The sequence below is a fragment of the Xenopus laevis genome, chromosome 1L, assembly GCF_017654675.1.
Source record: "Xenopus laevis strain J_2021 chromosome 1L, Xenopus_laevis_v10.1, whole genome shotgun sequence".
Lineage (NCBI taxonomy): Eukaryota > Metazoa > Chordata > Amphibia > Anura > Pipidae > Xenopus > Xenopus laevis.
The window spans coordinates 109,841,782-109,865,315 of NC_054371.1; the positions used below are offsets into that span (position 1 = coordinate 109,841,782).

Genomic DNA, 23,534 nt, shown 5'->3' on the forward strand with positions numbered 1-23,534 from the left:
TCGTATGGCACCAGAATGGACACATTGTACCCAGCATTTCATGTAATAATTTGTAATGGGTGGCAGTGGGAGTATGTGCAGCGCCCTGAAATCTGAGCCAAAAGGGAGAAGAAATTGTTGCTAGCACTGGTGTAAGTTGTGAATAAAACAGCCTTCCTGATATTTATATCTCTCCCCTATAATAACATTGGGATTGAGCATCATTTTTACCAGCTAGATGGCAACCCTATATTTATACTTGCTTGATTTGGTTTTGTCTCCCTTCTGTGCTTCCCTTTATCCAAACCTGTGGAAAGAATTTAAAGTTTTATAATGCCGCATACTTTCTTGTATTCTCTTTATTAACAGCCCTTATTTACTCTCTCTGTTTAACCAACTCATCCTAGGCCCTATTGTTTTGTTCCCCTCACCTCTTGCACAGCTCTCCCCCATTCACCATCTCGCTCCCTATGTTGTCTTTAGCTGGCTGGCAAACAAAGACCCTTATGGGCTAGCAATTGCTAGGCTTGCCTTGTATTATTGTTCATTTTAAGTGCTACAATATCTCCATGGCAACCAAGCTTGAGGCTGGTCACATCTATATACAGCAACCATACATCATTCTGCATGCTGGAGCAAGCTCTTTGTCACATTAGATATAGGCTTGCCTCTAAACAAAGCTGCAACTTGAGAAAGGGGATATGATGAAGCACAGTTTTAAAATGCCCCTTAAAGTAAGGCATTTTTTTCATTCTATTACACATTCTAAAAGCCTAGTTAAGTCATTATAGGTTTGCATTTGATTTGTAAGAATATTGTAGAATACGTAAATGTGATATAGTTACACAGAAAAACACACAATATATACAGTAAAAGAGATAAACTCAGCACTGCCCAACATATTTGGGCATAATTTACCATGCATTTCAAATTTAACTTGATATTAAGATAGAACACATCCATTCATTCATTCATTCATTCATGTGGCACACCCACACAGAGAAAGAGATGCACAGCATGAGGTACACACACTCCATCATTGTGATTGCTTTTGTGTGTGCTGCAGACTCAGCCCCTACATCTGCCTCCTCCTCTGTCTGTCCCTCCAACACACTGCTCTGCCCCTTATTCCCACCAGCCTTTCTCTCCTTCCTTCCCTCTATCTTTTTTAGGTTGGATGGGCCCTATGAGCCTCTGAAAGGGACCAGGTTGATATGGCTTTTTCCTGCTGTTTAAAGCAGGGCAGTATTTGAGGGGGTAGAGACACACTGAAAGGTTGTCTGGACCACACCACAGGACTGAATGTTTGACGGCTGGTTCCAGGTGCAAATCCATTTCTTTTTCACCCATCTCCCCAATTAACCTTTAACCACAGCTTTTCTTTTCTTAGAAAATAATATACATATTTCCCTCAAACATCTCCTCTCTCTGTTCTTTCTTCTCCTACTTCCCATTCCCCTCATTCTGTCTTTGCTGCCAAACCTTCTATCCTCGTCCTCTGCTTGCTTTGTTCCGTGGAATGGTTTGATTCCTACTCCCCTTGCAATGTTTCTGGCTCCTGTGACAGGTAAATCTGTCAGTCACTTCTGGCTATTTATGTGCCGGTGTCTTTGTGTGGAGGGTTAGAGTCTTTTCAAATGAAACTCACAAGAAGGGATACCGCCTTTTCTGGAAATAAATACAAAATGCTTCCTAAGAGATCAAAGTGTTCTTTTTAATACCTGCATGCTTTGTCCTAGTGAATTGTTATGGTGATTGTGTTATTCTGCATTGCATACCTCTGCTCATAGTGCATATTCACAGATGTTATTCTGTACCATTTGAGTAACATTTCTGTCTTTGCTTGTTGCTGAATTCCTTATTCTTTTATACTGCTCCTTGTCATTTTTCTTATTCTGCATATAGCATATATAATATATTGTATAGTACATATAAAATTTTCCTCATATTTCATTATTTGTTCTGCACAATGCCTGTTTTCAATGTCAGGCGATTGCATATGCTATACTCCTATAGCATATTTTTGTGTGGGTTTGTATATGTATGATGCTATATGGCTCCTCAAGCCTAACTACCTTACAGACATCAGAATGGGTACCTGTCTCTCTGCAGTTCCCAACTTTATGGTCACATTATTTAGATGGAATTCTCATGTCTTTCTAGCAGATCTAATACATCCAAAATATCTTCAGCTTTTATGACCCCAGTATATTAAAGATGACACATTTCCATATTGTTGCTACCTTTGTAAAATGAAGTATGATGTGGCCCTTAGTGCCATAAATATGGTCAATTGTGTTATATAGAATATATAAAATTATATCAGATGGTAACAAGGATTATCTGTATTTTGTCCCTCCCTATAGGTGTCTTAGGGGCCTAATATTATTCAAGACTCCCCAGTGGGGGCCATGATCGCCAATAAAGATAAGAGCAAAGTTCGCCCACCCAAGGACAGCATGACCCTCTTGCCTTGCTTCTACTTTGTGGAGGTGAGTGGTTAATTTTAGTTTACGAAACCAATGGGGAAAAGGGAAAAAGTCCCTGGGAACTTGGATTCCACCAGTGATATGAGAATATGAAGGAGTTCTATCCAGGCTACACATAATTCTAAGAGATTTGTGGAATTTTGATAGATTAAGTGCCTCCACCCAGGGCTAGAATCAGGTACTGGGGACTGCAGCAACAGTGATTACTATACCCAATGTAACAGACTCAAAAACCACACAATATGTTGTAACTGTAATATATTATAGTGCAATAAGAACAGTGAAATAACACATAGAATGTTAGGCAATATAACAACGGTCCCCCTTAATGAAAGTTGTCACTTTCATTAAAGAAAAAACAAATCCTGTGAGGCAGAGCAGATGCATGGGAAATCCACAATTCAGATCCATTGTACACATTGGCAAGGGCTGAAGTCCTATCTTGCTAACCTAGCAATAACTCTGCCCTGCTGCACTAGTCCCAATTAATACAATAACTGAATGGGAAGGGTTAACTAACTCCAGGGTTATGTATTAAAAGGCACTTTGGAGCAGGAGCAGGAGCAGTTACCCGTAGCAACCAACTAGCAGGCAGCATTTACTGGACACCTGATTAAAAACATCTTATTGGTTGCTACGGGTTATTGCTCCTGGGAAAATGTAGTGCTTTTTATTACATATGGGGGCCTGTTCTCTGACTATGGGGTTCCCTACTCGAACAGATCAGCAGGAACACACACAGGAGTGAAGGAGGAACCCCAGGCTGGCTCAGTACTACTGTGCAGAGTCCTTGCGTTCCTTCTCCTCTCCTTCCTGGAAAAATCTGTCTCACTTTCATATCCTTTGGCTCCAAAAAGAGAGGTCACAAGGTCAGAAACAAATCACTCTTGTGGACTGTATCAGGCTTTGACAGATAACTGTCTCACAGCAGTAAAAGTAGCAGCCATCTTTTTGGTTGTCCCAGATTCAAAGTCATGGGGTTAAGCATTCAGGGAAAGTGTAAGTAACACTTCCCTACACCTGTTTCCTGTAAAACTATTAGGAGTAATAGCTGGTTGCTATTTAAAATAATAGAGCATGTACAAATTCTGAACCTACTTTCTTTATAAGGGGGGCACAATTATTATATGTGATATGACCCAATATTTTCTTAAGTGTTGTCTCTGTAACCTGCTTCCTGGTTGTAGAATGAACCTGGCCTACCCCAATTAGGGTTGAGAGAGATTGCAGTCAGTTTGAAAAATCAAATGCTGGAAAACAGACTGACCAAAATAAGTAAAAAGGACAAAGTCTCCTAATATATAGTATAAACTAATATCAGAATTAGTGATCACTTTGGTGCTGTTTTACTTAGGGCACCAAGTACATAGAAACCTTCTTTTACAAGGGGAATATTAGGAAATTATACAAGGAATCTCTTCATTTTGTGTGAAATCAAGTTTATATGTGTAGATGGAAATAGTCTCAGTGAAATAATATCTCTTTCTTCTGTTTAGCTTCCTATTGTGGCCTCCTCCATAGTTTCCCTGTATTTTCTGGAGCTGACAGATATATTCCGCCCAGCGCGGGGTGGGTTTCAGTGCCATGACCGTGCACTCTCTATGCCATATGTGGAGAGCAATGAAGAGCTTATTCCCCTTCTTATGCTTCTTAGCCTTGCATTTGCCGCCCCAGCAGCATCCGTAAGTAAAAAAAAACTGTGTAATAAAAAAAAAAGAAATGGATATAGGCATAGGGAGGAGAAAGAGTGGGAGTATGTTACAACAGCATCGTCTTAGAAGTCACATCATCATTTTTTTTTCTCTTCTTCCAGATTATGATTGGAGAAGGTGCCTTGTACTGTATTCAGTCAAAATTGAAAGGTCGTAGTAGCTCCGAGGGGAGTATCAATGCTGGGGGATGTAATTTTAACTCATTTCTGCGCAGAACAGTTCGCTTTGTTGGTAAGCCAAATTAGAAAAGAATATACCATTCGTTAACAATAACACACACACACATATAATAGTTCTTTATCGTCACCTTTAACAGGAGTTCATGTCTTTGGGCTATGTGCCACTGCCTTGGTTACTGATGTCATTCAATTGGCCACCGGATATCATGCCCCCTTCTTTCTGACTGTCTGTAAACCCAACTATACCTGGTTGGGCACCACATGTGCCACTAACCCTTATATCACTCAGGATATCTGCACAGGGAACGACCAGCATGCCATCCTGTCTGCAAGGTAATTACACAACTTGCATCTAGTGTTTAGAGTCCTACAATATAACAAATCACTTATCACTAAGCTAACTTGTGTGAATTAATAAACTGAGGCAAATCTGTTATAATTTATTAAAATAGTAAAAATGTCAAAATAGCATGTTGTGTTTAAACCCTACAAAGTGACAGGTTCTGGTCTTAATAGGGTTATGAGAACTGAGCTGAACTGAAGTCTGTGCACCACTATCCTAGGAACATTATAGTTATGCGGAACTGACGTTTTCCATAATCATAGGTGTCCTGATTGGGATTAGACTGTTGCAATGACTAAATTTAGCACAGGAAACCTACATTTTAGACATAGGATGTGCAAAGCTCACAGTTTTATTCTATATGTATAAGCAAGAACATATTCTACATATACAATGATTTCATTTAAATACATCCTATTACACCATTTCTCTATCAGATTAATATTGCTTCCTCTGATTATTATTATTATTTTCTCTCAGTTTACTTTTTGGTATAAACACTGTGAAGTAGAAATTAAATTCAAACTCAAAAGCTAACTCTTTAAACCTTAAAGGGGTGGGTCACCTTCCAGTTAACTTTTAGTATGGTATAGAATGGCCAAGTGTAAGCAACTTTTCAATTGGTCTTCATTATTTATTTTTTATAGTTTTTTTTATTATTTGCCTTTTTCTTCTGATTCTTTTCAGCTTGTGACTGAAGTTTATCAGAGCACAAGTCAAATGACTTGGGGAAGCTGGGAAACTGACAATATGTCTAGCCTCCATGTCAGATTTCAAAATTGAATATAAAAAAATCTGTTTGCTCTTTTAAAAAATGGATTTCAGTGCAGAAGTCTACTGGAGTAGCACTATTAACTGATGTAAAACATGTTTTCCCATGACAGTATCCCTTTAAACTATCACTGAATGACTGTATTTGTAAATGTGTGTACCAGCTAAAGGGGTCCTTATCAAATGCATGTCTTAATCGTAGTACTAGAACCAGAACAAGTCCGATAATCACTTATCAAGGTAAACAGTGGACTGTACCCATATCTTCCCTAAGACTCTGGGTACAGATCAGGCATTTTTTCCAGAAAATAGGGGCAAGTAGTGTGAACAGCATGCACTGTCTTGGTGGCTAAAACAGCATCCTGGCTAAACAGCATCTCCACACCCCACTCACCTTAAAGTGGTGATACTTATGAAGGTGACTTCTAGTCACCAGTACAATCTGTACTGCACTGGTTAAGCCACTTCACTGTGTCTATCAACCTGAGCCATGGTTTTTGGCTCATTCAATGGGAAGTGTTAAAATCAGATTCTTTGTGGCTAGTGGGGGCTAACATGTGTGGCAACTTTGGTCCAGAAAGGAAAAACACAACTTATTACAGCATTTGGGACTGTCTCAAGTCTCAAGCCATGATTGACAAGCATTAAAGTGCTTGCTACTCCAACAGTGGGGTGTGTTTGCTAAGAATGAGGAGGAATATGGGTTTACAAGGGCCACTGACCTACCAATAGACACAGGGGACACAGCCCACATCATAGATTATGTTTTAGCCATTATGTTTAGCCACCTTGGCCCAGGCTAAAACATAGGAACAAGCTTCTGATGTGACCCATCTGCCAGAATAGGGCATTTCAGGTGAGACTTGACCACCAGAGGAAAGGATTGCAGCCAGATTTGAGGCAGTTGGGGTTCCATCATAAAAACATGGGAGTTAGCTTGTGGACTGTAAGCACATTTTCCATGTACAGCAACGGCTTTGTGCTTCCTGTTATATTGTGCTACTGATATTTATATTATTATTGGATTTTGGTGTTTTCTTTTGTTGTTCATAAGTAGTGCAGAAAATCTCTTGCAGAAAGACTGCTTAGTTGAGAGTATGTGGAAGAGTTTCAGCAAGCAATTCTGCCAGTACTAGATATAAGGAGAACAGTTTGCTGAGGGAAAAATAAGGCCAAATATTCTTGGCTTTGCGGGTCACAGCACAACTACCATTGTACTCATTACTAGAGAGAAAAGTGTGCTGGTCTCCTGCTGAAGTGTTTAATAACGAGGTCTGTTTTTAAGAACAGTCTTCCATTTTAAGATTTAATGAATGCAGTGCCTTTTTAAACCTTAAATGAGAGCAAGCCAAGAACAAGCGGATATGTATAACTAAAGAGGGCACACTTAATCAAGAGAGAAAAAGATGCCTAATATATTAAATGTGTCTTCACAGCATAAGGGTATGAATGAAATATGAAGTAGTGAGTGAAAGAGAAGAGCAATGTCAGACTGGGGTGTTGGAAGCCCTCTATGAAACATAAGACCATTGCCAAACTAGGATTCAAAACGGGCCCTGCCCATGGCATATCAAGCACATAGAGGCTCATATTACACTCCTCAGGACTAATAATAGTGATTGTCTATAGCATTTTACAATAGACCCTCTGGCATGCACAGGGCACATTAACCAATGTATTCACATACTGTAGTCTCTTTAATTCAACCTCTTATGTTTACGCTTATATCTGCTCCATTATTTGTTCTTGTCCTGTTTGATCTTGTGCATTGTAAATCACTAACTCATACTTGAAACGAATTCAATAAATATCTAAACAACTATAAGAACAAAGGCATAATAAATACCATTTATGAAGTAAGTCAATTCAGCTTGTTCAATTACCCATAGCAGCCAATCATATCTTTGTTTTTGTGTTCTAACTTGTAGTAGACTCATCAAAACTTATTGGTGATAATTTAGTACATATAGTAGTGAATCAGCCTCCCTCCCACCCCCTGTGACTTATAACTGATAGTTTAAACATGGAGAGACAAAATAGGGGGGATGTGGTTTCTAGGTATGCTAGGTAAATGTTTCCCAATGTAGTGACCTATAATAACCAATAAGAGATCTGATATCATTATTCTCCTTGCAGTACACTGAGCATACCTAGAAACCTGCACACTGTGATATATTTGCTTACTATTTTTGGAGTAGGCAGTGGGTAGGTTAAATAAATCAGAATTCTGGTTAACGCAACAACCAGCTTTTCCCTATGAAAGAAAAAAATGCAGGTACTGCTATGGAAAACTGAACATAATGTGCATTCTCTAAATACCCTCAAATGGCAAAATTGTATGTAGAATTATATGTGCAACAAGTGACTCATTATGATCAGTATTTTTCAAAGAGGATTTTTTTAATGTTTTTCCAGAAAGACGTTCCCTTCTCAGCATGCCACTCTTTCTGCTTTTGCAGCAGTCTACATTTCCGTAAGTGTGTCTAAATTTAGTTTAACACTTAAGCTGGCCATAGATGCAAAGATCCGATCATTTGAATCCTCGAATGATCTCGATTTATCTGACTTCCCCATCTCCTGACCTGCCACTAACCTTTCAGATCAAATAAAGTAGAAAAAGAACAGATCAACCGATGTTCTGCCCCTACTGCAATCGTACGAAAGTTATGTCCGACAAAAGCTAGTGACAGTCTCCCACTGAAGATCGTCAGATCGGCAATACAAGCCGAGATTTTATCAGCAGCCGTCAGAAATTTTCTAACCTGTCTGATTGACTGAACGACCGATCGGCATGGCATGACAGACGTCGGACATGCCACACACGATCCGAAAATCATACGAATCGAGGATTTGTACGATCGGATCTTTGCGTCTATGGCCAGCTTTACTTTTACTTTATTTAAGCCCACAGTGTATTTCTGATTGTTCTGTACATTTTATTTGTTGATTTAGAAACATGATCACATAAGGAGACAGGAAATAGCAAACATGCAGATAAAATTATATATATATATATATATATATATATATATATATATATATATATATATATATATATATATATATATATATATACTAAACAAGTTAGTCCCAGCACTCTCAATATATAACCTCCTGAAAAAAAAATTTCAGGGGGTTATATATTGAGAGTGCTGGGGCTAACTTGTTAAGTATTTAAATTAAGTCTTGCCCATGTGCACCCAATAAGAAAGGTGAGGAGTGGCATTTCAGCTTGTTTCGTTTTAAAAAACGTTATATTTTGGGGAGGTGGCTCTCTCCTTAAATGCTCGCTCTCCCAACCCACGCCTAATGGTGTCTTTGGAAGAGATAATGCTAAATAAAGAGAAAAGCAGGTATGGTCTTTCTCCCCGCAAAGATAACACTTTATTTTTTCACTTAGGATAGGACTGACGCATGGACACTGCCTTGACAGGCGCGTCAGCTTATGCATGCTTTGAACAAACTTTGTAACTAAAAGTGTCTTTTTTTAAGAAAGTTACAGTTCAGTTGTGCAAGAATATTTTTTTAGGGGGTTATATGTTGAGAGTGCTGGGGCTAACTTGTTTAGTATGTAAATTAAGCCTTGCCCACGTGCACCCAATAAGAAAGGTGAGGAGCGGCATTTCAGCTTGTTTTAGTTTTAAAAAACTATATATATATAAAACAGAATGGAATGCACAACCATTAGTATGCAAAAACCTGGGCGCTAGTCTGAGAAGTATGTAGACAAAATGCAGGGATTGACAGCACTCCAAGGAAATACATCAAGTCAATAATTCAAATGAAAGTGGAGATTTATTGGATCACCCAAATACATTCTGTATACAAAACTATCCCTAATACACAGAATGAATGTCTCTCATGGTATATAAGTATTTGTGACCATACACAGAGAAAACAAATATACAAAAGACTTATTTCTATTAAAGAATGAAAACACAATCTGGTTAGTGCACAAAAGGATGTCATTATATCACAAACTCCATTCTGTACAGTTTAACAAGCAATCTGTCGCACAAATGAATAACCTCCATGTAACGGACGCACTTATGTGCAAAGTTACTTACAGAATGAATTATGTAAAAACAAAGTTGGACATAATATATAATTGTGTAACTAACTAGTGCTTGTCAAGCTAGATTTGACTGACAAAATAGATATCTGCGACAGAAAGCAAGATTTTATAGTACAGGATTCATTCTTTCCACAAAATGACAGTTTTGTTCCACAAAACAGATAAAATAACCATTCTGTGAAGCAACACTGTCAGTCACATTCCTGAACTAATAAGAACAAAGCTTATTGCCATATACAAACAAGATGGGAAGTGGCCAGCTCTGCTCCACATGGCTAAGGCAAAGTATCTGACCTGCTATAGAGGGCGCCCTCTAATGTCCCTTGTTCTGCATAGTAATAAACATGAACAAACCTTTGCTAAAAGAGCTGCTGTTAAACACTACAGGTTCATAAATGGAAGTTTTTACAAATGGCTGAGAAATATAATGCTGCACTTATAATGATTGTAGAGAAAGAAAAGTATGCAAAACTTATATAAATATGATCATTTTAGGTGATATGGCTATTCTTATTGTAGTAACCTGCTTGTGTGGCCTTTTTCTTTAAGGGCATTCCTGCTGTTTTGCCATTATCTTATGATTCACTCCTGTTCCTCTTCCTGTCTATGCTGAGAGCAATAATGGGACAGGCCACACCCACCTGCGATGTTGTATTAAATGTTCCAGAAGTTACTCTGCTTGTCTTGCTGCTTTGCCTGACTCTCAGAGTCAGTTATAAGTTTTGTATATGATAGTTAGACTCCAATGTCTCCTGCTAGCTGTAATCTTGCACCAATTAGCTTGTAGTAGTCTCTTAATAACGTGCTTAGCTATAGTCCAACTACTACATAATAGCTTTAGCCAGAGACTTGGGACTGATCATGTGCACACATACCTCCCAACTGTCCCTTTTTCAGAGGGACAGTCCCTCTTTTGACAGCTCAACCTGAGGTCCCTCATTTGTACTGGAAAGTCCCTCTTTTCTCTGCACTGAACAGCCAGAAAAAAAACCAAAGTTTCTAACTTAATTGGCTTTTGGCAGAGAGGCCAGTACAGCTAACAGGTGCAACTAAGATGCTTTATAACAATTTTGAGATAAGAAAATAATTAATAGTTTAACAGTTTAGATAAGGAGAAATATTTTCACATTTTTATAACCTGCCAAACTTTGTAAAATGAACATGGTAATTAGGGGGTGTGGCCACAAAATGGGTGTGTTCAAAAAAATGCTGCACTACATGCAAAATAATTTTTTGTCTCTCTTTTTATTTCCAAAATGTTGGGAGGTATGGTTCAACTACTACATAATAGCTTTAGTCAGAGACTTGGGACTGATGTGCACAGTCGCATTCTCTATAGTATGATGTGTAGGTTATATGAGCAGCCACTCCTGAGTACTGTGTGTAAACAAAAGGGGGTCATTTAGGCAGGGGCAATTTTAGGGGATCATAATCTATTTATATAGAAGCAACAAGCTGCACAATGCTTTATATTTATAACAAAAGACTCTAATGATGCCGTCCCCTTATCTGCCCAGTGCTTAACCCTTTCACATCAGAGTGGGTCGAGGGGGGCACAACACTAGAGCAGAAAGCACAACTGTGCCCATGTTACATGTATGTCCAGGGCCGCCAGCAGGGGGGACAAGTGTTTCGGGCCTGAAGAGGGGTACAGAAGTGCTGCATTTTTCAAAGAGCTGGGTCCCCTAGGAGCGCCACGGCCATTTTGCATATTACAGAATGCGGAAGTCCCGGAAAGATGAAGCTGAAGTCCCGAAGCGCAAAAAGACCCGAATTCATGAAAGGAGGTGAAGTTGAAGTCCTGAAGCCTTTTGTTTACACACAGTACTCAGGAGTGGCTGCTCATATAACCTACACATCATACTAAACACAATGTGTGTGCACATGATTAGTCCCAAGTAGGGTTGCCACCTTATTTAAAATGTTTTACCGGCTGCTGGGCGGCGGGGACACAAAGGGGCGGGCCGTGACGTCAAAGTGAGTGGAGCCACGCAACGGACGTCACGGACGCTAGAAGAAGTAAAAGAAAAGGTAAGATCCAGGGGATTGGTGCCAGGCCGAGGGCTCCTTTTAATCGTATTACAAATTTACCGGCAGCTACATGGCCGGTAAATTTGTAATACCGGCCTTGGCAGGTTAACAGCACAGTAACTTCTGGTACATTTAATACAACATCGCAGGTGGGTGTGCAGCATTATACTTCTCAGCCATTTGCAAAAACTTCCATTTATGAACCTGTAGCGTTTAACAGAAGCTCTTTTAGCAAAGGTTTGTTCATGTTTATTACTATGCACATACCTCCCAACTGTCCCTTTTTCGGAGGGAGAGTCCCTCTTTTGACAGCTCAACCCGCAGTCCCTCATTTCTACTGGAAAGTCCCTCTTTTCTCTGCACTGAACAGCCAGAAAAAGAAACAAAGTTTGTAACAATTTTGAGACAAAAAAACACAGTTTAGATAAGGAGAAATATTTTCAAACTTTCATAACCTGCCAAATTTTGTAAAACAAACATGGTAATTAGGGGGTGTGGCCACAGAAAGGGGTGTGGTCAAAAAAATTGCTGCGCTACGTGTGGAAAAAAAAATGTTGTCCCTCTTTTTACTTCCAAAATGTTGGGAGGTATGCTATGCAGCACAGGGAACATTAGAGGGCGCCCTCTATAGCAGGCCACATACTTTGCCTTAGCCATGTGGAGCAGAACTTGTTTGTATATGGCAATAAGCTTTGTTCTTATTGGTTCAGGAATGTGCTTCACAGAATGGTTATTTTATCTGTTTTGTGGAACAAAACTGTCATTTTGTGGAAAGAATGAATCCTGTACTATAAAATCTTGCTTTCTGTCACAGATATCTATTTTGTCAGTCAAATCTAGCTTGACAAGCACTAGTTAGTTACACAATTATATATTATGTCCAACTTTGTTTTTACATAATTCATTCTGTAAGTAACTTTGCACATAAGTGCGTCCGTTACATGGAGGTTATACATTTGTGCGACAGATTGCTTGTTAAACTGTACAGAATGGAGTCTGTACAGAATGGAGGCTAGGCCGGTAAAATACTGGCTGGGTGGCAACCCTAGTCCCAAGTCTCCGGCTAAAGCTATTATGTAGTAGTTGAACTATAGCTAAGCACATTATTAAGAGACTACTACAAGCTAATTGGTACAAGATTACAGCTAGGAGGAGACATTGGAGTCTAACTATCATATACAAAACTTGTAACTGACTCTGAGAGTCAGGCAAAGCAGCCAGACAAGCACAGTAACTTCTGGTACATTTAATACAACATCGCAGGTGGGTGTGCAGCATTATACTTCTCAGCCATTTGCAAAAACTTCCATTTATGAACCTGTAGCGTTTAACAGAAGCTCTTTTAGCAAAGGTTTGTTCATGTTTATTACTATGCACATACCTCCCAACTGTCCCTTTTTCGGAGGGAGAGTCCCTCTTTTGACAGCTCAACCCGCAGTCCCTCATTTCTACTGGAAAGTCCCTCTTTTCTCTGCACTGAACAGCCAGAAAAAGAAACAAAGTTTGTAACAATTTTGAGACAAAAAAACACAGTTTAGATAAGGAGAAATATTTTCAAACTTTCATAACCTGCCAAATTTTGTAAAACAAACATGGTAATTAGGGGGTGTGGCCACAGAAAGGGGTGTGGTCAAAAAAATTGCTGCGCTACGTGTGGAAAAAAAAATGTTGTCCCTCTTTTTACTTCCAAAATGTTGGGAGGTAAGCTATGCAGCACAGGGGACATTAGAGGGCGCCCTCTATAGCAGGCCACATACTTTGCCTTAGCCATGTGGAGCAGAACTTGTTTGTATATGGCAATAAGCTTTGTTCTTATTGGTTCAGGAATGTGCTTCACAGAATGGTTATTTTATCTGTTTTGTGGAACAAAACTGTCATTTTGTGGAAAGAATGAATCCTGTACTATAAAATCTTGCTTTCTGTCACAGATATCTATTTTGTCAGTCAAATCTAGCTTGACAAGCACTAGTTAGTTACACAATTATATATTATGTCCAACTTTGTTTTTACATAATTCATTCTGTAAGTAACTTTGCACATAAGTGCGTCCGTTACATGGAGGTTATACATTTGTGCGACAGATTGCTTGTTAAACTGTACAGAATGGAGTTTGTGATATAATGACATCCTTTTGTGCACTAACCAGATTTTGTTTTCATTCTTTAATAGAAATAAGTCTTTTGTATATTTTTTTTCTCTGTGTATGGTCACAAATACTTATATAACATGAGAGACATTCATTCTGTGTATTAGGGATAGTTTTGTATACAGAATGTATTTGGGACAAACGGCACCCCATATAGCAACAATCACATTAGCAATAACCCATTTTACTACATACAAGCTTACTGCTTAATATATGTTGTGGTCCCAGCTTGGAAAAACAGTTATTTTCAAAAATGTGCAAAAAAAGGTCACTTAGTGGTCCAAGTTTTGTACCCCAAACCTGTAGCTAGGGGAGGATCCAGTAGATCAAATAGCAGATGGAAATGCACACTTGTAAGCCATATGTAGAGATCAAATTGTTAGTTTATCCAGTTAAACTTTTGTACAAAGCTATTTTATATACACATATACAAAGCTTAACATAACAATCAAATTAAAGGAGAAGGATACAGTATAATCACTTGGGAGTGCCAAATGTTAAGCACACCCAGGGACTATAATCACTTACCTGAGACCCTGGACCGGTGCTCCTGATTGCTCAAAAGTGCACCAGCCTGCCATACTACACTCGGGGCACCACACCACCACATTCTTCTGGATATTTTCTAACATCCAGTCCAAGTGTGCATGTGCAATAGAGTGGGGGCTTGTGCTGTTTTCAGCTAACAGGAGCACAGGCCTGGGGGGATGACATAAGTAATTATAATCACTGGGGGAGCCTATCACTAGGCACCCTCCAGTGCCTATAGTTGTACTTCTCCTTTAAGGATCTTGCCGTAAGTGAAACTACATTTGAATTGCTGCATGAAAAATTTTCCGTGCAGTGATCCTAGGTACTAAAAAATGTCTTGATCCACAGTTTATGTATGTATAGCATAATAGAGATAATGAGGGCCCAAAAGAGAATACAATCTAAACTGCACTTGCATTTTGGTGCAGATCAGGTGCTAGTTGTGCCTAGCATTTTCAGAGTGTGGGTTGTGTGATTTCCTGAGCACTCTTTCAATGCAACGTTTGTATACAAATCACTGGGCACAAGTCAGATGCGCACCCATTGACACAACCCCCTGTGAGATCCCTGGAGCTACAACCAGGGCAGGCCCGGACTGGCAATCTGTGTGTTCTGGCAAATGCCAGAAGGGCTGCTATAAGGTGCCATAGAAAGTTGGTATTTAGTGGGCTGGTGGGGGCTGATTGGGCCTCTGTGTACCTAAAATGCCAGGGCCTATTTTAATTCTCAGTCCGGACCTGAACCAGGGTTTCCTAGTGTCACTAGGCACAGTTCTGCACCACTCCTCAGAAAAAGGTGGATGGATGCATTTGCAACCATGTGCAAGTGCAAGAATATGTTTGGATGCATATACTTTAAAGTATTGCATCAATACATACATCATGTCCATTTTAGAGCAACTGGTGCATTGCTAAATGAATGCTTGTTATATTTCTCATTCATTTAATGGCGTTGTTTAATGTTTGACAGTTTGTTTTCGCAATTTAAGGAAGTATTGGAGGAAAACTGTAAGAAATGCAATTATGTGTTTCAAAATGTATTTATTGCAAAACTGCAAACCAGGCACCTATGTCTGAGCCTTCTTATTCTGAATCTATATCACATAGTATATTAAAGATAAATGTTTTCAATTAAAGGACAAGGAAAGTTACAATCACTGGGAGGGGGTTGACCCAGGGTCAATGCATGCCCAGTAAGTGCCAAGACACTGGGGCCTAAAAGAGGACAATTCTGGAAGACCAGCATATAACATATTTGTGTCCTCTTTGCAGATGTATTTTAACTCCATCATCTCTGACAGTACAAAACTTTTAAAACCGTTGCTGGTCTTTACGTTTTCATTTGCGGCTGGAGTGTGCGGCTTGACACAGATCACACAATACCGCAGCCACCCTGTGGATGTATATTCAGGCTTTCTCATTGGAGCAGGCATTGCAGCTTACTTGGTGAGTGTCAAGGCACTACATTACAGTGTGTCCTATGTGATAAGCACACCAGTTTACAGTTCTCATCGACTGCTTCCAGGTTCTCTATAATCCTTTAAGCTCATTGGCAAGAGCAGGTGACACTTGGATGTAAGGTATTAAAATGTCTTAAAAGTGCCTGGATCATAATAACCCTATTAACAAGGGGTTTGTTGACATCTCTGCTACACTTTAACCACTCACGTAGGCATGTAGGCTTGGTTGTTTCCTGCATAAAAACATCCCAGTTTAGTTTATTCATTGCAGTACAAACACATATACATTAGTCAAGATATTATTTTTATTAATACACTGTTTTATAAAGTGCAAAGATATTTGGCAGCAGTATACCTAGTACATTACTGACATATAGACAAACTGACATAGTAGGAAATACTTCCTGCTAATTAGTTGATAAAGGTTTCTAGAAATGGAAGAATTCTACACCTGTTAATATGGTATGCTTTTATTTTCTTATCTTGAGCTTTTTCGTTCCAGTTTGGCCCTTATTTTATTTAAAACATACACTGAGCTCACTGGGCTAACTCATACTCTCTGGAATTGGTCTGTCCAAATTATCCTTCAACAGAAAGGTAGAGACAAGAATGAAACCCTGTAGTTGTTCTTGATCCTGAAGACGGACGGAGTCTAAGGGCTGAAATGTTGAATAAACCATTTTTAAAAAAATTTTTTTACGAAGTCCTGTGTTGTGCGGTTGTTTTGAAGCAGTTTATGACTTGTAGGAGCCTGTATCCTTGAAGATACATGGTAGTATATTGATGAAGACTGAACATTATATGCAGTGAAAATTGAATGATTGAGTAAAATGAGACATAAAATGAGACATAAAGTAGATATATGGTAGTAGGTATAATCAAAAGGCAATTCCATACAACATGCTAATTGCTGACGTAGGTGGCAGACATAAATAGGGCTATAAAGCTGGTAAAAGGTCTGGGAAAGTGGCAGGCAAAACACGTCTATGTTAACATGTCACAGGTCATAAAAGAAACTCCACAACTTTGATACAGTTTGCAGTATGCAGGGTAAATGACAGAAGAGGTAATATAAGAGACAATAAACTGCTGCATATACAGACAGATTGGCTATTTCCTTTTCAGGCTCATCCCTTTTAAGTAGCTAAAATGCTTCTTAGACAGAGTAATAGTTTTTTTTTACATATCTAAAATTAAGAATAAAACTTACAGAACATAAAGTGATTTCATTCCTTCAAACAATATGGTGTGCTTCAATGACTGTATGTAACAGCATTATTTTCCCTTATGCAGTATGTTTTAGAATGATTGCTTGTAATTAAAATAATGTGAAGAACTGAGTTCCCTCTTGTTCCCTCTACATTTCTAGGCTTATCACGCAGTAGGCAATTTCCACTCATCCGCTGAGGAACCCTCCATAAGTCCTCCTACTAAAGATCCTCTGCGGGCCTTAACGCAACGTGGCCATGAATCTTTGTACCACCAAAATAAGTCATCAAGCACTGATGAGCTGACTCCATGCCCAAGAAGCCAGGAATCCCAGCGTCAGGTACATCACAAAGTTGTTATTTTCGTTTTTTCATTTCTGTAAAGTTAAGCAAGGATATCATGGCTTGAGGACACCTAATGGTGCTAGCATTTCCCCTAGTTACTCCATTAGTGACTTAGAGCCATATCCAGAGCAACGCTATGATCCTATAGTCAACGGCTAATATCATGCATGTGTAACAGGAGTGCTAAATTTACTGATGCAGGAAGTGCCTCTGCCAGTTCTATCACAGCTTCAGGAGAAAAACTTTTGATCGTGTTTGGGGACTTGAGTGATAATTATTGGGTGTAGCCAACTTGGAAACTGCAGGGATTGCAATTGTCTTGGAACCCAGCTAATCAGGTCATTTGAAAATAATTCTGTGTATGGTAGCTCTAATTCATTATTTTACATAGTACTTTCCCAAAAACTAAATCCGTAGACCCTGTATTTCCATTCTAGGATCTAATCTAGAGACTAAGAGACCACAGCTCAGTTCTCAAAAAGCTTAGTTACTTTGCTTCATTGCCATTTTCATCTTTTTTTTCAAATTAGAGAACAGTTTACCAATCCAATTCTATAACTAAGGCTTTTTCTGTTTGGTTAGGTTCCACGTGAAAAAAACTCTCTTGGTAGCCTAAAACGAGCCAGTGTGGATGTAGATTTATTAGCCCCCAGAAGTCCAATGGGTAAAGAGAACATGGTGACCTTCAGTAACACCCTTCCACGAGTCAGCACCCCATCAATGGAAGACGCTGCCCGTCGTCACATGACCATTCATGTTCCCACAGAAGGCTCCCGCACAAGAAGCACAGGTCCTGAATGGAAGCCAAACCCATTGGAAGGGAGGACTCTGACCCTGGGTGAAGAGGTGGCCTTAGCCCAGGCTCATAGACGAGCTCTATCTGAGACATCAGGCATCGCCCTTGATGATCCAGAACCTGAACGGGTACCCCCTTCTCTTTATCCTACAGTTCAAGCCAGAACAGGAGGTCCTCGGGTTGTTATTCAGCCACGTCCAGCAGCACCACCCCTTCTTCACATACCAGAGGAGAACCAGGGGGGTTCCCCTAAAGGCAGTTCTGCCATAAGAGCCAAATGGATGATGATGGCAGAGAAAGGAGGAGCACCTCGGGCATCTGCTAATGCCCCAAGACTTATGCAGGTCATTGCTTTGTCCAAGCAGCAACAGCAACAACAGGGAAATGTATTAAGTGCTAGTACCCCTAAGCATTCAGAAACCTCTTCCTCTTCTACAACAAGTAGCTCAGATTCCTCCCAGTATCGTTCTCCATCAGATCGGGACAGCTCCAGTATTGTTACTATTGATGCCCATGCACCACACCACCCCGTAGTTCACCTTTCTTCAAATAATGGACCTTGGGAGTGGAAGGCTGGGCAAAAAACTAGTGAGATCCAAGAAGGGTATGATATAAGCAAGGATTATCGTGGCTTCAGGACCCCCAAAGGTGCTGGTGTGTCCCCTGGTTCCTCTATTAGTGACTTAGAGCCAGATCCAGAGCCACGCTATGGTCCTACAGTCAATGTGGCAGGAGGAGTACCTACTCCCATTGTAGCAGAAGTGGTTAGTGTTTCGTCCAGCCGGGAGGCCAGCCTCAGAAGGAAACCTCAGTCAATTGAAAGAGAGGGAAGCGAAGAAGGAGAGGAACCATTCTACAAAAAGTTTCAAAACCAGAGGTTCAAGGAATGATCTACAGGGGAGCTGTAGATGTAAATATATGGCATGTTTTGAATGAAAAGCAAACACTACAGACATCTGCAGTAGACTATAAAGCACTGATATCACACATTTATATCAGTGATTCAGCACTATCAATTTACTTACACAGAGAGCGTTATTCCAGATATAACTTTCGTGTACGTTAATTTTCAATACTTGCTGCTGGGTGATTTTCGAAAAATGGAACTGCAAAAGTCTTGCATTGGTTTTCCCAGAAAGGGACCCTGTAAATCACTTCAATTGTTCAATCAGTAGTGTTTGCAATAATTTAACAAACAATGGCAAACAGATTTAGTGATATGTTTGAGTTTCTCTGTGTAAATCAAGGTGGCTAAAATGAAGGCCAACTGACAGGAGGAAGAAATGTCCTTGTGCTACACAAAGAATACATGACTGTAAATAGTTTTGGGGAAAGCAAAAAAAAAAAATGCATGAATCCTGGGGATGGGGTAAGAGGAATAAAAACAAGTGCTGTGATTAAAAAAAATACATGCACAGGATTAAAAAAGGCCCCTTCCTATATAATGGAATTCAGAGAAAGGTAAATGGGACACAAAATCTTTTCTTGTTCTGCGAGAGGTAGCTGACTTTATTTACAGTTGGGGTTGCCACCTTTTCTGGAAAAATATACCGGCCTTCCTATATTCTTGCCGTTTTTTTCCTATTAATAACATTGGCATCAAGCATACATTTTACCGGCCAGGCCGGTAAAATACCGGCCAGGTGGCAACCCTATTTACAGTGTGCCTTAGCCCATTACTTGAATTGGGGCATTGATCCTAGAACTCTGCATGTGCTACAGTCCTGCACCTTTCTGGAGAGCTAAGCAGTTTGTAATGCTGCCCAAGCTCCCAGACTCCAAATCCAACATGATCTAATTCAACTGCTAAGTGGTAATTTGTTAGTGTGCTCTGCAAATCTAAAGTGACCAAATTCTCAATTGAGCACCTATAGTGAAAGCGATTCTGCAATAGAAACAGCTAAACACCACATTATACATTTGCCGTAAACATCTATTAACCTGGAGGTCTGGTAACTTTACAGAAGGGGACAGATTTTTTTGTATTTGTGCAAGGTTAAACTTATGTTGTTGGTGAAAATAGTACTGCTGAATCTGGTGCTGCAATGAAATATCTTTCAGGGACTCATAATATTGTATTCTATTATAACCAAGTTGCACTGGGAGAGGTTAATACAATGTTTTGTACAGTAGTGAGCCATCAGCACATCTTGATCAGCCCTGCAAAAATTCAAGAGGTTCCACACTTGCTGTATTTTGTAAATTGGTGAATTTTAAATAAAGTGTATTAAGAATATTTTATTAACAGTATTTTCTAAATGTGTTGTTGTAACAGAGTAGATTTCAAGTTCAACACAATGAGCACTGTCAGTAAGGTAAAGTGTCCAAAGAAACCCATTATTGACACTATGACCATGAGATTAATGAGACTATAAAGTGGTCTAATGGGGACCAAAACTATAATCCAACTCAAATATATTTGACAACTCCCTTAAATTTGTAGGATGAGGTCTCATGCTTTATAACATAGCCATTTTGGGCATTTTATAAGGAGTGCCCAATATGTCTTTAACTAAATACTAGGCACAACCATGGAAGAGCCAATATCTAAAATGTACCTAATATATTCCTTAGATCCCTATACAGTATGTGCTACTTTTGTAGCTGTCAGGGCATAAGCAAACACTTGTACATGCCCACAATGCTCAGTTAGATGAGGGTTGTATACATATGCAGGAACCCTGTCCTTCTACCGCTCTTCCTCTAAAGATATTGGTGAAGAAAATATGGTAACGGCTATGACCAGGATGGCAATGAATATTATGTATATAAATATTTTGTCAATACTATAGTAGCTACTCCTCCTGGACACAATTTGTGTTACTTATTAGTATCAAATGTTAAAAATCTAAATGAAAAGATGCCAGACTCATTTAGTATTCACCTATAATCAGGGTCGGACTGGGGGTGGCAAAAACAAATCAGGGCGAGTGCGCGTGCGCCGGGGGAGGGGGGGATGAGGCAGCAGCCCCCAGAGTCCGGAGGGGTGCCCTGAGGCAGAATCCACGGTGGGCCCTGGGTCCCCCAGTCCGACCTTGCCTATAATATAAAAATGAAATCATAGTTGTAGGAAAGTGATTAGGTTTGTGTATACCAGGCAAAATCACAGGAATCAAACATGTCACTGGCCCTTTATGTTGTTCCCAGTGATTACACAGACCTACGTTCCAACCATAAGAGCAGTATCCAGATTATAGAAAAATCCACTGTACCTATTTTCCAGGTATTTAACTCCCATTTCTCTCAGGGACTGCCAATTTATAGAGAAGTAAAGCTCATGTAACAGATTTGCATCAGGGCAGTAAATAATAGCAATATTTTTTTTACAGCCAGCTGCAAGTAGAACAAGGAAGACAAATTTAATTTGCACAGGTATAGGATTTGTTATCTGGAAAGTTCCAAGTCATAGGAAGGCCATCTCTACAGACTATTTTATCAAATAATTAATTTTTTTTTAAAATTATTTCATTTTTTCTCTGTAATAACAGTACCTTGCAATTGATCCTAAATAAAACAGGTAATGGATCAGTTATTCACAAAGTCCCAAATTACAGGAAGCCTACCTCCCACAGACTTTATTATAATATAAAATGGAATTAGAGAAAAAAGGAAAAAAAATTAAACAGTAGCTTGTACTTGATCCCAAATAAGATATAACTAATACTTATTGTAAGCAATCCTACTGGGTTTAATTTTTTTTTTTTTGTGTAGCTTTCAGGTGTATGATCCACATTACAGAAAGATCCCTTATCTGGAAAATCCCAGGTCACAAGCATTCTGGATAACAAATACCATACATGAACAGACCTTATTGGGAAGGTTTGCCTCTCCGGCGCGCGGACTGCCGGGGGGGCCCTGAGGGGGTGCGGGCGCTGGCCCGCTCGCATCCTATGCTCCCCCGGTAGTTCCGCCACTGCTTTCTTTGCATTTATAATAAAATAGATTTTACATGCTATTTAGAATTTTGCCAAAAAAAGTATTTGCCAGAAGCTTTTAACTACCTAGCTGATCCCCCATGTTCCTCTATGAGGGGGCTGCCATATATATGCAGCAGTAGTCTGTTAGCATTAGAAATTAAAACAATCAGGTTGAGGAACTTCAAGTAACATTACTTACCAGGGATGCACTGAATCCAGGATTTGGTTCGGGATTCAGCCAGGATTCGGCCTTTTTCAGCAGGATTCGGATTCGGCCGAATTCTTCTGCCCAGCCAAACCGAATCCGAATCCTAATTTTCATATGCAAATTAGGGGCGAGGAGGGAAATTGGAAAATGTTTTCCCCTTCCCGCCCCTAATTTGCATATGCAGAATAGGATTTGGATTTGGTTCAGTATTCAGCCAATCTTTCGCAAAGGATTCGGGGGTTCGGCCGAAACCAAAATAGTGGATTCAGTGCATCCCTATTACTTACAAATGCAGACCAGTGAAAAACAATGAACATGACCTATAGCTAACATAATGTACATTAATATTTTGAGTTTTTTTGTAACTTTAAAATATATCTGGTAAGATTTTGCTTCCATTCAGCTACAGGTATAGGATCCCTTATCCGGATTACTGAATGGCTGTTTTCCATAGACTCCATTTTATCCAAATAATCCAAATTTTTAAAAATGATTTCCTTTTTCTCTGTAATAATAAAACCGTAGCTTGTACTTGATCCCAACTAAGATATAATTAATCCTTATTGGAAGCAAAACCAGCCTATTGGGTTTATTTAATGTTTAAATTAATTTATAGTAGACATAAGGCATGAAGACCCAAATTACGGAAAGATCTGTTATCCGGAAAACCCCAAGTCCCGAGCATTCTGGATAACAGGTCCCATACCTGTACTAGAGCATTAGTGAGTTTGGGCACAGATGTCAGGGGTCAGGTCTGGCACCCAATCAGCATTCAGTTCATCCTAGAGGAGTTCAGCTAGGCTGAGGCTAGCTCTGTGCAGGCCAGACAGGTTATTCCACTTTGCAAATCCATTCTGTACAGACATGTCTTGGTCAATGGGTGAATTATCAAGAATGTAATGTGAATATAGTTTTCTTTTAATGGATTCAGAGACCTTGCCCAAATCATGGAAGACAATTCACCACCAAACTTTGCTTTCAGCTTTATAAAATAAGTATAGAATAATTTAAAAAAAAAAACTGTAAAATTGCCCATGGTGCTTTTCTAAGCACTTTTGCAATTTACATTAACTTTATTTTTTCAGTTCCAGAGCTATTTAAAGATGAACTCCGGCTTCCAAACCAAAATTTGATAAAGAGGCCCACATAACACAGAAACCCCTAATATACCCATCACAGTTACCTGTTTCTTCAAAAAGTATGAATAAATGCCATTTGCTATGCTGAAATAGAGCTGTTTAACAGTTCTTTTGTTTCTGCATCATTTGAAATCCTGGCAGGGAAGGAGGAACTAAATGCTGATGTTACAAATTGTAACAACTTCTCTACAGCTTACAGACAGTAT

At 39.4% G+C, this 23,534-nt stretch overlaps 1 protein-coding gene across 1 annotated transcript; it reads left to right on the forward strand.

Moving 5' to 3' along the window:
- The first annotated feature begins 1,078 nt into the window (after positions 1-1,078).
- plppr3.L (phospholipid phosphatase related 3 L homeolog) lies at positions 1,079-20,300 on the forward strand. Its single transcript, XM_018254863.2, has 9 exons — positions 1,079-1,302; positions 2,346-2,471; positions 3,965-4,150; positions 4,282-4,411; positions 4,497-4,692; positions 7,889-7,946; positions 15,528-15,701; positions 17,085-17,264; positions 17,851-20,300. Exons 2-9 carry the CDS (start codon positions 2,391-2,393, stop codon positions 18,952-18,954), a joined length of 2,109 nt encoding a protein of 702 aa, XP_018110352.1. The 5' UTR covers positions 1,079-1,302; positions 2,346-2,390; the 3' UTR covers positions 18,955-20,300.
- The last annotated feature ends 3,234 nt before the right edge of the window (positions 20,301-23,534 follow it).

What these genes read in the sequence shown, in the direction of transcription:
- plppr3.L (XM_018254863.2), top strand. Translation starts at nt 2,391, where the DNA reads ATGATCGCCAATAAAGATAAGAGCAAAGTTCGCCCACCCAAGGACAGC. An exon ending in CTTGCTTCTACTTTGTGGAG is followed by an intron (nt 2,472 to 3,964) that starts GTGAGTGGTTAA and finishes TCTTCTGTTTAG; the next exon opens with CTTCCTATTGTGGCCTCCTC. An exon ending in TTGCAGCAGTCTACATTTCC is followed by an intron (nt 7,947 to 15,527) that starts GTAAGTGTGTCT and finishes TCCTCTTTGCAG; the next exon opens with ATGTATTTTAACTCCATCAT.